At 35.6% G+C, this 13,887-nt stretch overlaps 1 protein-coding gene across 2 annotated transcripts; it reads right to left on the bottom strand.

The window, feature by feature from the left end:
• Nucleotides 1–8,066: 8,066 nt before the first annotated feature.
• Nucleotides 8,067–12,596, bottom strand: LOC137822973 (putative inositol transporter 2). Of its 2 annotated transcripts, XM_068628033.2 has the most exons (6): nucleotides 12,393–12,596; nucleotides 12,232–12,302; nucleotides 10,431–10,766; nucleotides 9,716–9,823; nucleotides 9,039–9,632; nucleotides 8,067–8,764 (listed from the first exon to the last, which is right to left on the bottom strand). In XM_068628033.2, exons 1-6 carry the CDS (start codon nucleotides 12,523–12,525, stop codon nucleotides 8,291–8,293), a joined length of 1,716 nt encoding a protein of 571 aa, XP_068484134.1. In that variant the 5' UTR covers nucleotides 12,526–12,596; the 3' UTR covers nucleotides 8,067–8,290. The 2 variants fall into 2 exon arrangements, with proteins under 2 accessions (XP_068484134.1, XP_090150803.1); XM_090294677.1 differs by lacking the exons at nucleotides 10,431–10,766; nucleotides 12,232–12,302; nucleotides 12,393–12,596 and adding an exon at nucleotides 10,228–10,275.
• Between the last annotated feature and the right edge of the window lie 1,291 nt (nucleotides 12,597–13,887).

Here is a 13,887-nt window from a genome sequence, read left to right as displayed (position 1 = left end):
AATCCCTCGTACCATGAGATTCTGACAAGTTGGGATTCTGTCCAGGAGGATTCTCCAAGCTGTTACAAGAGCTTTTGGGAAAGCTTTGGTCTTCCATAACGTCCTAAAAACTTCATTACTTGGTTTGGTTCCTTGGTTAGCTAAAAGGTCATATGCTGATTTTACCGAAAACAAACCTTTTGGATCGCCATTCCAAGATATAAAATCCTTGGCATCCTTGTGCATAATGCCCCTAGCTAAAACTTCTGATAATTCTTCCTCTAGAATGGATTCCCAATGGAATCTTTCCCTTCTCCAGCTTAAGTGCCAATGCCACCCATGACTGTCCCAGAAACCAGTCTCACCCACCTTCATCCCTTGATTGAGAGAGATAGAGAATAATCTAGGATATAACTCCTTGAGACTTTTGTTGTTAACCCACGGATCCTCCCAAAAGCGTACCAAGTCCCCGGATCTGACATTCCATGTAACAGCTTGTTGGAACCAGCCTTCCCCATTACCCTCCCTACATATTTTTTCTAAATCTCTCCACCACCAAGAATGGTAGCAAGGTCGTGCATGGTCATTACCAGATATCGCTGAGTATTTGGACTCCAGAATATCTTTCCATTTCCCTTTCTCGTCACTCATCAACCTCCACTTCCATTTCGCCATTAAAGCATAGTTAAACTTCCTAACATCCTTGATTCCAAGACCACCTTCTTCAACGGGTTTACAAATGTTCCCCCAACTTACCCATGGTATAGATCTATTATTTCTACCCCACGCCCATAAAAAACTTCTTTGGATATTCCTGATTCTCTCACAAATCGAGACCGGGGCTTTAAAGAAGGATAGGTAGAAGAGTGGAATAGAAGTGAAGACAGATTTTATTAAGCAAATTCTGCCTGCCATGGATAGACACCTCCCTCTCCATGTACTAAGTCTGGCACTAACTTTATTGACCACCGGTTCCCAGAATTGTACCTTCCTTGGATTGCCTCCTACTTCTAACCCCAAGTACTTGAACGGTATCCTCATTGTATTGCAATTAAGAGTCTTGGCATAGGTTTCCAGAGTAAACCTATCAACATTTATCCCAACCAATTTTGATTTGTGGAAGTTGATTTTCAAACCAGAAACTAGTTCGAAGCATCTAAGAATCGTCTTTATAGTGAAAACATTACGGAAAGAATCCTCACACAAGAAGAGAGTGTCATCTGCAAATTGGAGCATGCTACACGTAATTTCCCTCCTCCCCACCTTTATACCTGTTAGCATATTTTGCTTAGACGCTTGTCTCACTAGATCGGCTAAACCTTCAACAACCACAAGGAACAAGAAAGGCGCCATAGGATCACCCTGCCTTAATCCTCTTGACGGTTTGAATTCCTCTGTTGGGCTTCCATTGACAAGAACTGAGATGGAGGACGATTCTAAGCATCCTCTAACCCACCTCACCCATTTGCTATGGAAGCCTAGCCTCTGCAACATATCAAATAAGAAGTCCCACCTTACCGAATCGTAAGCCTTCTCGTAGTCCACCTTGAAGCAAAGAGCATTCCTTCGATTCCTCCTAACCTCCTCCACCACCTCGTTTGCCACGAGCACCCTGTCTAGCAGTCCTCTATTCCTCAAAAAGGCCGATTGGTTTTCATCGATAATCAAATGAAGAACATTCTTCATACGACCAGCTAAGACCTTAGTAACGATCTTATAGAACATACCTACAAGGGATATAGGCCTGAATTGATCCAGTGAAAGAGGGTCACACACTTTAGGTACCAAAGCAATGAAGGAAGCATTACAACCTTTTGGAATAACCCCAGTCTCTTGAAATGAATTTACAGCTTCCATAACATCAGATTTAAGGACATCCCAGCAATTCCTAATGAACGTGAAGTTGAAACCATCCGACCCTGGACTCTTTGAACCTTCACACTGCCATACAACTTCTTTCACTTCTTCCTCTGTAAAACTCGAAACCATGCTTAAGCTGGTATCATGAGGAAGGGATTTGAACTCCACAGAGCCCAAATTTACACCGAAGTCTGGTGTAGCCGTAAACCTCTTTTCAAACAAAGCCTTAGCTTCCCTGCGAACTACTTCCGGTTCCTCACACCATTGCCCCCCAACCTGCACACCTTTGACTTCGTTTTTGAGTCTTCTCCACCTAATGGCCGTATGATAAAATTTGGAATTCATGTCCCCAAACTTATACCAGTTTGTTCTTGCTTTTTGTCTTGCAAGAGAGTCCAACTTATTATCAACCATTCTCAATTGGTTGAGTAATTCCATTCTTCTAATCCGATCGCTCTCCTCTAAAACATCATTATCATCCTTAACGTCAAGGATCTCAATATCCTTCAGGATTTGCTTTTGATTTGTCTGCAGACACCCAAACACATTCTTATTCCACACTTTGAGGTCTGCCTTCAAGTATTTTAATTTTTCCTTAAGGCTAGAAATGTTGTTTCCCTGTCCATTATACGACCCCCATTTCTCCTTCACAAACGCCTTGAACCCTGGCTCCATGAACCAAGCATCTATGGAACGGAATGGTTTAGGACCCCAATCTTTGGCCCAAGATTTTGCCACAATAGCGCAGTGGTCGGACACAATTCTTTGTTGCACATATTGTTTATAGAAAGGCCAAGTCTGAATCCATTCTTCAGAAACCAAGACTCTATCCAACCTGCTTTTAGCGGTTCCATTTGGTTTGAACCACGTATACTTTTTTCCCACACTTGGAATGTCCACCATACTGTTTGCGTCGATAAAACAATTAAATCCTCTTATTTCCTTCCTCTGACTTGACCCACCTGTGATTCCTTTCCTTTCATCCTCCCTTCTTACAGCATTAAAGTCTCCACAAAAACATCCAGCCATGTTCTGATAACTCCTCTTCAGTGAAGTTAAAGCTTCCCATAAAGTGATTTTTGCATTGTAGTTGCAGGCCGCATAGACATTAACCACAAAGCACATACAACTAGATTTAATGTGTTGACCTATCACCGCAATGAAACCTATCCCGACAACGTGCGAATCATAGCAGAATTTATCTTTATGCCACATTGATAACATGCTCCCTGCACCATTATCACCTTCAAAATGCACCCAGCCTATGTTACTATCCCCCCAAAGAGAGAAGCAGCGATTATCAGTAAAAGACACAGATTTTGTCTCCTGCAAACACACAAATTCCTCGCCCTCCTTGGCTATGCAATGTTTCAAATAATTAGCCTTAGTGCCCCCCCCCCCCCCCCAAGCCCCTGATATTAAGATTGAGTATGATCATAATTCGACGTGACTAGTACCCTCCTCGGCGTTCTTCTTAACTTCCTTATCCCTTTCCTCCATACTTTCCAATTGAACTACAATGTTCACCTCCTCCCCGGAACACCTCACCCCTAATTGTTTCCCCGCAACCCAAATACGTTCAGATTCAGCTATATAATCTTCAACCCTTAATATGTTATTACAGTGTTCAATATCATTATCAGATTCAGCAAAGGAACATCGACTTAACCTGGATGATGAATTAACCCCATAATGCAGGGGCCCTAATCCTCCCTTAGACCTCCACCGCAGGCATGATGGTTTCGTACCTTGTTCCCATAGCCCTCACAGCCTCCGTACATTCTCCGATGTGATAGGTTCTTCATCCGCAATTCGCACGTCTTCGTCATTAATGGGGTCTCTGCTTACTGACGCAGAGCTGTCCACACTACTTGGTTCACCGTGGGACGCATTCTGGTTAGGCATATGGTTGTACATATCCATGTACCTCCCTCCAGAGAAATTAATCGAGGCCTCCATTGTCGGTTCGACACCTCCACCAGTCGTCGTCTTCGACGTCGTGACCTTCCCTTGCCCCGCCTTTCCGTGATCCACTTCCGCAGCAACCCTAACTCCTTGATTAGTTAGGCCCAAAACCCCGTTATAGTTAAATTGGGCCTCAGAAAGCAGGCCCACACTTAATTTGGGTAAAGGGGAGTTAAGGTTTTGAGAACAATGGACTAGGTCAGATAGAGCATTATGTATAAGTGAACATAAACAGTTGACTTTCTCTTGTACAGATAAAGTTGCCCCAAGAGCAGAACCCCCTGCTCACGTATTACCTTATTTGTATAAGGTACACTCTCTTTGCTCTGCCTCCCCCTTTCATACTGAGAGAATTGCCTTAATTGGCTCGACTTTATCTGTGGTGTCTTTTCGTTGTCTTCCTCATCCTCCTTTCCCCTTCGAGAGGTGCCGCCGGCATCAATGTCCCCCCCCCCCTCCGATGCTTTATCCGAAAAAACAGATTCCACGATAAAGGTGTCCGATGAAGATATGCTATCCGAGGAAGAAAGATTGTGTTCAGGGCAACTGCATGCTCGTCCTCCTTGATCGGTTTCCTCTTCAATAACACTGATATTGTATATTTGACCATTTATCTGATACCCATTTGTGATTCCGATTCTACTCATTTTGGTCACCCGTAATTGGATACGCACATATTCAAGGTTTTCCCACTGCCCAGTTACCTCATCAATGGATACCAGATCTGCCATGTCTCCAATAATGTTAGCCAAACAGTCCTTGTTCCAAAGAGGTAGAGGAAGGCCGTAATACCTCGCCCATACTAACCTATGGCTCGCTACAAAAGAGGCAGACCAAGGTTCTAAGTCTTCAAACACACTTGTAAACCAGCTTTTGTTCATCCTAATGATGTCTTCCATCCGTTCTCCTTCCTTAGGAGTCAAGAGAACAAAGTTATCACCCAAATATCTAACCTTAATCATTGACATGCCCCCTTTGATAACCTCTTCACTTAGAGACGTAAAATTTAGGTATGATACCATTCGCCCTACTGCAGTGGTTGTCATCCAAGGCAGAATTTTAGATGTGGTTTCAATACATGGACCTTTCCACTGATCCTGTGGAGATTTCCTAACAACTTCTGCATACGTGTACTTCAAAGTGTGGTTCCTACGTGCGCCCCTCCTCTTCACGTCTCTCCATTCCCCCTCTTCCTTCGATTGCACCTTTGTATGGGGGCGTTGATTCTTGCCCTTAACTCCCTCAAGAGATGTCCCAGCTTGTTGATAATACTCAGTTCTCCTATATTTTGGTAGATTAACATAAAATTTCATATTACCAATGAAGATTTGATCCAACTCCTTCTCCAGTTTAGACTCATTTGGAACAGAAAAGAATCTCACGAACCCAAACCGTCTTCCCCACCTGTTTCTACGTCTAGAGATGAATACCTCCTTCACCCTTGCCCACTGGAAAATCTTCAGCATATCGTATTCACCGTGAGAACTTGGGAAGTTTGAGAAGAAAAAAGTAGAGACTGAGTTAGAAGACGATTGAGGGTAATGTAATGTACGTTTTCCCCTTTGTTCCTCCCTCCGACCACCTTGGTGCTGACTCTGTTCTCCATAAGGATGTTGTTCACGCCGTTCTTGCCGTTCACGCCGTTCTCTGTTCTCCATTCAAGCTCAGGCAGTAGCTTTCCTTCAGCAAGCAAATATGAGAAAGACGAAAGGAGGCGCAGTGTATTGAATTATTTTTTTTAAAAAAAAAGGGTCGTTGTTTTTTAAGGATTTTCTTAAAATGTATTTTTATCTTTCTTTTGAATTTTAGCTTTTAGTTCTTAGAGGCATATTTGGTTATTGAATTTAAAATTATATATTACATTATTGAATTTAAAATTATATATTTACATTATTAAATTTAAAATTATATTTACAATTTATTAAAAATGGTGTAATTTAACTTTATAAATCAGTTTATAAAATTAGGTTACTTCTACTTATATATAATATATATATATATATATATATATATATATATATATATATATATATATATATATATATATATATATATATATATATATATACTATGAAATATTTTAATTCACTTATATATAATATACTTTAATCTATAATTTGATATTGATGTAGAATTTTTAACATAATTTAAACCTATGTTTTTACTCTACATTAATTTAAATTATTCTATAGAAGTAGGGTAAAACTGAAATTATATAGATTATATCTGAAGAGAGGCTGGGCTAGAAGAATTTATAAATATTATTATTATGGTAAACAGCTTTTGATGTTAATGTTTTGCATGAATAAAATATTCCTTTTATCCTTTCATTGTAACTCTCTTTACTAGCTTTTTTTTTGTATGTTCTTCGTTAATTTTGAAATAGTTTATTTCATCACATTGAAATATTTCAATTCTAACATATTTAAAAACTAACCATTTTATATATCTTATACAAATATCATTAAACATTATTATAAACAAATTATTAAATAACAACTGATTTTAAAGATAAAAATTAATTAATTGATATATTGATAAAAATAAATATTATTTTATAAATAAAAAGCTACACCCTTTTGAACATTCATCAAACCTTTTCAAACCTATCCAATTCTTAATCCTATCCTATTCGAACCTCTTTCATTCCGAAAAAGTTATTTTAAAACCTTGTTAATCACATTCTATACCTACTGGTTCTAACAACCAACACAAGAAAACTTAAAATAGTTTTGGATAAGTCAATGATTTATTTAGAGGAAGCCCCACCCCCCTCCATTCATTAACTTTTATTTCATAATATTTATTAATTACCATCAATTTTAATTTCAATTATAAGAAACATCAACAATGTTTTTGAAAAAAAAAACATTTAGATAAAACAATATCTTCTATCATTTCCTCGTTCTTTGGTGTTATCATAACCCTGTTATCTCCCATATACCTCTGTGTAACCATGATCATCCCTCCTTTAACTATTTCTTCACACAGCAAATCATAGTTGAGATATGGAGACAAACGGCCTACCACTCTATTAACCATCCAGGGTCTCACTTGTTATTGTATATAAAAAGAATGACTGTTTCAGTTACCTTGTAAGGATTTCTTCACCACATCTGCATAAGAATTTTTTTCTTTAAGTGGTCTCTGAACCTCCTTAGCTTTCCCTACCTCCTTACTCCTATACTTCATAGGGTCGTACCCAGATTGTTTCACAGATACTCTAGTCAAACCAGCCTCTTGTTCAACTACAAATTTTCTATACCTAGGAATGTTAACATGGAGTTTCATATTACCTATGTAAATCCGGTCCAACTCCGTCTCTAACTTTGCTACATTCTCCACATCTAAAAAAACTCACAAAATCAAATCTCCTTCCCCACCTATTAAGTTTGCGCGCTATGAAAACTTCATTCATCCTTGCCCATCTTTGAAAGATTTTGAACATATCAAATTCTCCATGGCTCCCTGGAAAGTTGGAGAAGAAAAAAGTAGAGTAACGATGAGATGGTTGTTGTTGTTGTTTACGTCCCTCATGACTCTTCCACAGACCCTCCCTCACTCTCACGTCCCTCATGTTATTCTATAAACAATGTAATTACATGTTATGTGACTTATATAAATTGTGTTATGCATCTCTTTGTCTAGCAACAATCCAAACTTTATAATTTTACGAGATGAGTGAAGTTACGAATTTACTTCAAATTATGACCAATGGGTGTATGTCCACAAACTATGATCTTTTAAATTTGACCCACACACTAAATATGCTAATATAATATAGGTTATCTTTTTGGTCTATATGTATTTTTAGAGAAAATTGATTTTTTTCGCTAGTCCAAATTTTAGACTTTGTAGATATTTTTAATAAGAAAATTATTGGAATTTGTCATATTTTATGCTAACTCATCGTTGACATGACATAGATGTTACATACATATATTTAATTTTATAATATACATTATTTTTTAATATTAACTTTTTGACAAATTAATTTTTATTATGTGAATTCCATTTGGATTCCACCAAGACGCGAATCTTGTATTAATCTTAATAAAAAAATGAATTGGAAAAAGAATGTTTTTGTTGCTCAAAATTGAATGCACTGAGTAACTATTTCAACATTTGTTTGCCATAAAGAAATTATCATGACATGAATTCAGAGCATAGTAAAATTTAAAGGGGATGCAAGAAGATATAGAAAAACACTTTCTCAATGTGTTCTTACCATTAGTTAGTGTAAAGGAGAAAAAGAAGCCAAATAGAAAATAGAAAATGGTTATATTAGAAGATCAAATTCTTGATATTGAAGTTACATAATATTGACAAAAAAAGAAGAATGTAAAGCAATCGATAATAATTTAATATTTTTTACTAATTAAAAAACAATAGCTTAATATCAATCCTCTAGTGATCTCATAAGGATTTTCAGCAACTCAACTAATCAACTACATACATATTCAAGGTTTTTTTTGTCTTCTTTGAGTCACTGTTTCTCAGAATCAGAATATCTCTTCTGCCAAAACTTGAATTGCAATGATCTTTGTTCTAGCATCTTCTCTACTTCTTCCATTGGAACCCCTTTGGTCTCAGGTACATAAACAATGACAAAGAAAATGGCCACAATGGCTACAATTCCAAACAACATGAATGTCCATGCTGTCCCAATAGCTTCTGTCAAGGACAAAAAGGATTCTGAAACAATGAGATTGGAAATCCAAACAGCTGTGGATGCTATTCCTCCACAAACTCCTCTATACCTCAAGGGATAGATCTCAGAGTTCACAACCCATGGAACAGTTCCCATTCCTGGTGAGAAGAATATTATGTAAAGAGCAAGTCCTATTAAAGCAGCCCAACCATATTTGCTAGGACACCCTCTAGTGTACCATGCTCTATGATCACTGCCACACAACTTCTTTGTAACATCATTGGATATCAAACATGCCCCGGGTAAAAGCTGCATATTTAATTGAAATTAGTGTCAATAAATATAAAATTATATGCATAGAGGTGTCAACATTTGCAATTGAAATAACTTGTTTCATTCCTTTCCCTCCCAATAACTGATAGTAACCTGACATGCAAAATCTTGCTATATGCATTATGTTGTCACAATTGGACTTGAAATAACTTCTTTTTTAGCCCTTCTCTCCCAATAATGGTAAGAGTGTTGTGAGCCACAAAATTGAAACATGGTGTTGGTAAGATGATGAAGGGTGGAATGGATTTACCTTGTCATCAGCAGCACAAAAACCACAAGATGGTGAAGCCTTTAGGCATGTCATGCAACTCCATTTACCAGGGTTCACAGCTGCATTGTAATCAGGACATGTGTTGTTGAACTGAGAGGTTTCAATGGAACTAACCATTGGAGAATGCATTTCACTTTCTCGAAAAGCAACAGTTAGCATAGCCAGGGAGAACACAACTCCACACAAACTTATCAGAGCAAGCTTTTTCCTCCCAGTCTTGTCAATGAAGTATATGCTCAGAATTGAACCAAATGCATTCAGGCCAGATGTGATGAGTGACAGAAGCAATGCTGTTCTGTTAGATGCAAAACCAGCCAATTGAACAATGGTGGGGCTGTAGTACATCACAGTGTTGATCCCCACAAACTGTTGGAAGATTAGAAGGCCTGTGCCTGCATATAAACCTCTTCTCACAGCTTTGGTTCTCAAAAGTTTTATCATGCCCACCTTCTCTGTTGATTTTGTTTCCTTGATTTCCATATCAATTGATTCCTTCAAAGCCTGAATTTCACCTTCAACTTCCTCAGACGGGTAAATCTTTTTCAGAATTGCTTGTGCCTCCTCTTCCCTACCCTGTGGGAACAACAATGTAACAACAATTAAGATTTACAATTTCACACATATCAATAACAATCCATCAATGATGCTAATCTAACCTTGCGGTACAGCCAACGAGGCGATTCTGGGAGTGTAAACATTAACAGAACTTGAATCAAAGCTGGTACTGCTGCTACCCCTAACATCCACCTCCATGTCCCTAGTGTCTGAACAACAAATTATGCACAAATTCATTTACCATACTACATGAACAAAAGAACACCAAAAGAAAAAGTTCAAACATGTATGTTAGAAATCTCAAATCGACTAAAGATAAGAACATTTCATAGTATATAAGTGAATTCAAACCTTACCTTATAAGTCAGTTTCATAAGGTTGAGTTAGACATAAAGTCCACTTCTTAATTCTTAATAATGTATGCACATGGAAATGGATTCTCTCTCATGTATGTTCAATTTCTTTTTTTTGTGACAGTTTCTTTCCTGGTAAACATTAAATAGCTAAGGCCTATCTAACACTATCAATAAGGAGAGATACATGACAACAATTTAGATGCATGTCCTTATATGTTTTTATTACTATTTTTCAATCAGTATTAAAAAAGTTTCACCTTAGTTTCCTTCTTCAGTCCATGGATTACAGAGATCAAACTCCAAATTTTGATAAGAGAATATCCTTAAAGACACTCAAGGAAATTGCAGGCATATAAAGAAAAAAAAAACATTTCATGAACACCAACATAGGTCAGGCATGTATCATATTTATGTATCAGAAATTTGTGAGAAAGTGAAAAGTGACAACACAGTTTCCCACCTTGGTGAAGGCCAAGTTGATGAGGTATGAGAGAAACTGTCCTCCTGTAACGAGAAAACTGTTAAGACTGACAAGGGCTCCTCTTACTCTGGTTGGTGAAGCCTCTGATATGTAGAGGGGTGATGTCATGGAAGCCATACCAACACCAATGCCAACAAATACACGACCCACGATGAGAACAACTGGGCTACTGGCAGCAGCCATAATAACAGACCCAATAAAAAAAAGGGCATCTGCTACAACAATTCCTTTCTTTCTTCCAAATCGATCGTTAATCCATCCTCCAACTGAAGCCCCTATGATTGCTCCAGCAATTGCAGTACTCACTATGGCTTCCTGTGATTTATTTTCCCCAAAGTTCACCATTCACACAAAATGAATATACCAAAAGTCATACATCACCATAAATTTGTTTTACAAGAAAGAACCACAGTTTCACATTAGCATAACTCAAAAAGTGTGCTAGATTTTGTAACACCCAGTAGTAATTTACTCACAATTCCAATTCAATAACACAAATACTATAGCACAACATGAAAAAGAAAAAAAAAATCTAACCTTTATGACAGATTTGAGCCATATAACTTTTAAACTATGAAACTAAATTAGATTTAAAGTGTTCCATAAGTTACTTCCTTTTCTTAAGGAAGTGTTTGATGATTGATTACGCAGGTTAAGAATATAAATAAGATTTGGGGGATTTTGAGTGGTTGCTGTAGCTGGTGCTCAATTTTGCTTATTTTGCTTTGTTGGCCAACACCCCCAACGGGACCAACGGAACATTTATTGTGCTAACACATGATTGGGACACAAGACACATGTCAACTTTTCAGGTGATAATACCCTTTACATTTTTTTAATTATTTCATATTATACTATAAAAAAACATGAAACATTTATTCATAGATGCACACATCTCCAGAAATATTAGTATTTATGTTCACTCTAACAATCAATTAAAAAAGTACTGTTGTAAAAATTATTATTTTTTAATTACATGTTCATTCATTCATAAATATCCATCACCATAAAAGCTTATTTTAAATTAATTTTTATAATTATAATTGGATTTATTGGCAGTTCATTCAATGTGGAAATAAAGGCTTAATAAAACTTACACTAACTGAATTCAGCCCTTAGATATACGCAAGGGTATTTGTTTGTTAATTATGGGAATAAAAAAACTGGGTTAGTTTAATAATAATAATTAAAAAATAGTAAATTTAGTTATGCATAGATTAATCTAATAATTATTAACTGGATCTCACCCCGTTAATGGGGATCAGGCAATTCAAAAGTTCGTGAACGAACATTAAAAATATTATCTTAAAAAAAAAATCTTAATCTTTACTTTTTAATAAAATTTCACTTCAAAGGCAAAAAGAAAATTTACCTTAAAATTAGTCAAAATGAAAGTGATTTTCAAAGGAAAACTTTAGGGGGGAAAAAGTATTATCTCGTTCCCAAACTATTTACGGTTTTAATCTCTTTAATCTGCCCTGAAATAAATGATGATTTTTTTTCCTTAATTTGGTGTTACAACCATCGTAATTATTTTATTATTCATTCAAAGTATTTCTTGAAAATAAGAAACTAATTAAATAAAATTATTTATAAAAAGATATATTTATGATTTCTCTTGTGTGTAAGTTGATTATAATTGTATGATGTTATTTGTGTGAGTATTTGCAAACAGAGAGCATGTAAGCAAGGGCATTAAAGTAGGTTTCAATTCAGAAGAATTTTGAATTCATTGAAAGACTGAAACTGCATGAATGGTCTGAGAGAAGATTGATATTACCTGAAGCCAAGTTTTTCTGTCAACTGCTTTGAACTCATCTCTGATATACAAAAGAGCCCCTGATATAACTCCTGCACTTACACAAACGCACCCCTCTTCATTATCAACCCAATAATTACAAATAAATTTATAATTAATTTTTTTTATTTTTTATTATTTACCAGTGTCATAGCCAAAGAGAAGACCACCAATTCCAGCAGAAAAAGCAAGGCGAAGAACATAAGGATTTTTCCATGAAAGAGATAAACATTCTCTGAAAGCTGAGATATCAGCCTCAGGCACACCACCTTCCATGGTTGAAGGGTGTTAAGAGGAGAAAATCGGAAGAGAAAGAGAGAAGAAAACAACGTTGGTGGTTTTTGTTTGAGCAAGAGACTTCAATGGTAGTGTATTTATAATGGCACAAATACGTTGTGATGACAAGTTTGAACACTAATAATAGAGTTAAAATGGTTTTTTCTTTCACTTCTTTGTTGTCCGATGTTAAGGATGAATTTTTTTTACAGAGAAATTTTTGGAAGGATATACTTTTTAATCATAATAACTGTGTCTTTTAAGATGTTCTTAATTGTTGAAAAATATTGTTGATTAGATGATAAATACGATTTTCTATTAGATTTTCAGTTATAACATATCATCTTTTATAATATTTTAGATTTTTCAGTTATAACTTTTAGTTGTAATTGTTTTACCTCTCTATTAACTACTCTGTCAATTATATTTGATAGTATTATCAATATAATTATTTTTAATTTTTATATTTATTTATGTGCTATATAAATATAGTATAATGAAAAACAATTTTTTATTAATAAATAAGATATATAAAACTAATACCATGTAATAATCAAGAATATCTTTACTCCTATGTTATTAGTAAATTTTCACAATACATATAATTTATTTTTATTTTAACCTTTTTTAATCCATGCCTTTGATTTTGACATATGAGATAGAGAACGTAAAACAGAAAATTATCATTGTCTGGTTGAAAGGTGAAGGGTGAGTGTTTCATTTTCATGAACTATTTTAGGTCTAAAATTTGAAAAGTTATATCATCTTGTTTTTAGTATTACAAAGTGGATTTTAAGTCTAACTTAACCCCATAAAAATCGGTTTGTGAAGTGAGGTTTGCACCCACTTAACACATTCCCTTACTTCGAGACTACCAACTCGTGCGTGAGACTATATATTATGGGTGGTCCGATAGCAGCCCAATAGCGGGTGACACGATAGATCCAACACAAACAATTGCTAGGATAGACTTTAAAATGACTCTAATACCATATTACAAAGTGGACTTTAAACCTAACTCAACCTCATAAAACCGGCTCATGAAGTGAGGTTTGCACCCACTTTAACACCTAGTCTATCATTTTGATAACTTCATTTCAATTTTCTTTTAAAATTTAGTTATAATGTGGGTATATCCCTCTCATTTCCATTTAAAAATACTACTTTAATAACTAAAGTAATAATAATATAATGAAGTTTTCATCAGATTTTGTTTTTAATATATTATAATTTTTTCAATTTTTATTTATGAGAAAAAACACTTAATTTTTTATTTTATTTTAAAGAGATATAAAATATTGTTTTCGTAAAAAATATAAATAGATTGCTGAAAATTTTATAACAAATGCATGATTTATAATA

The sequence above is a fragment of the Phaseolus vulgaris genome, chromosome 9, assembly GCF_051622355.1.
Source record: "Phaseolus vulgaris cultivar YP4 chromosome 9, ASM5162235v1, whole genome shotgun sequence".
In the NCBI taxonomy this organism is placed as follows: domain Eukaryota; kingdom Viridiplantae; phylum Streptophyta; class Magnoliopsida; order Fabales; family Fabaceae; genus Phaseolus; species Phaseolus vulgaris.
This window is presented reverse-complemented; position numbering and strand designations above follow the sequence as displayed.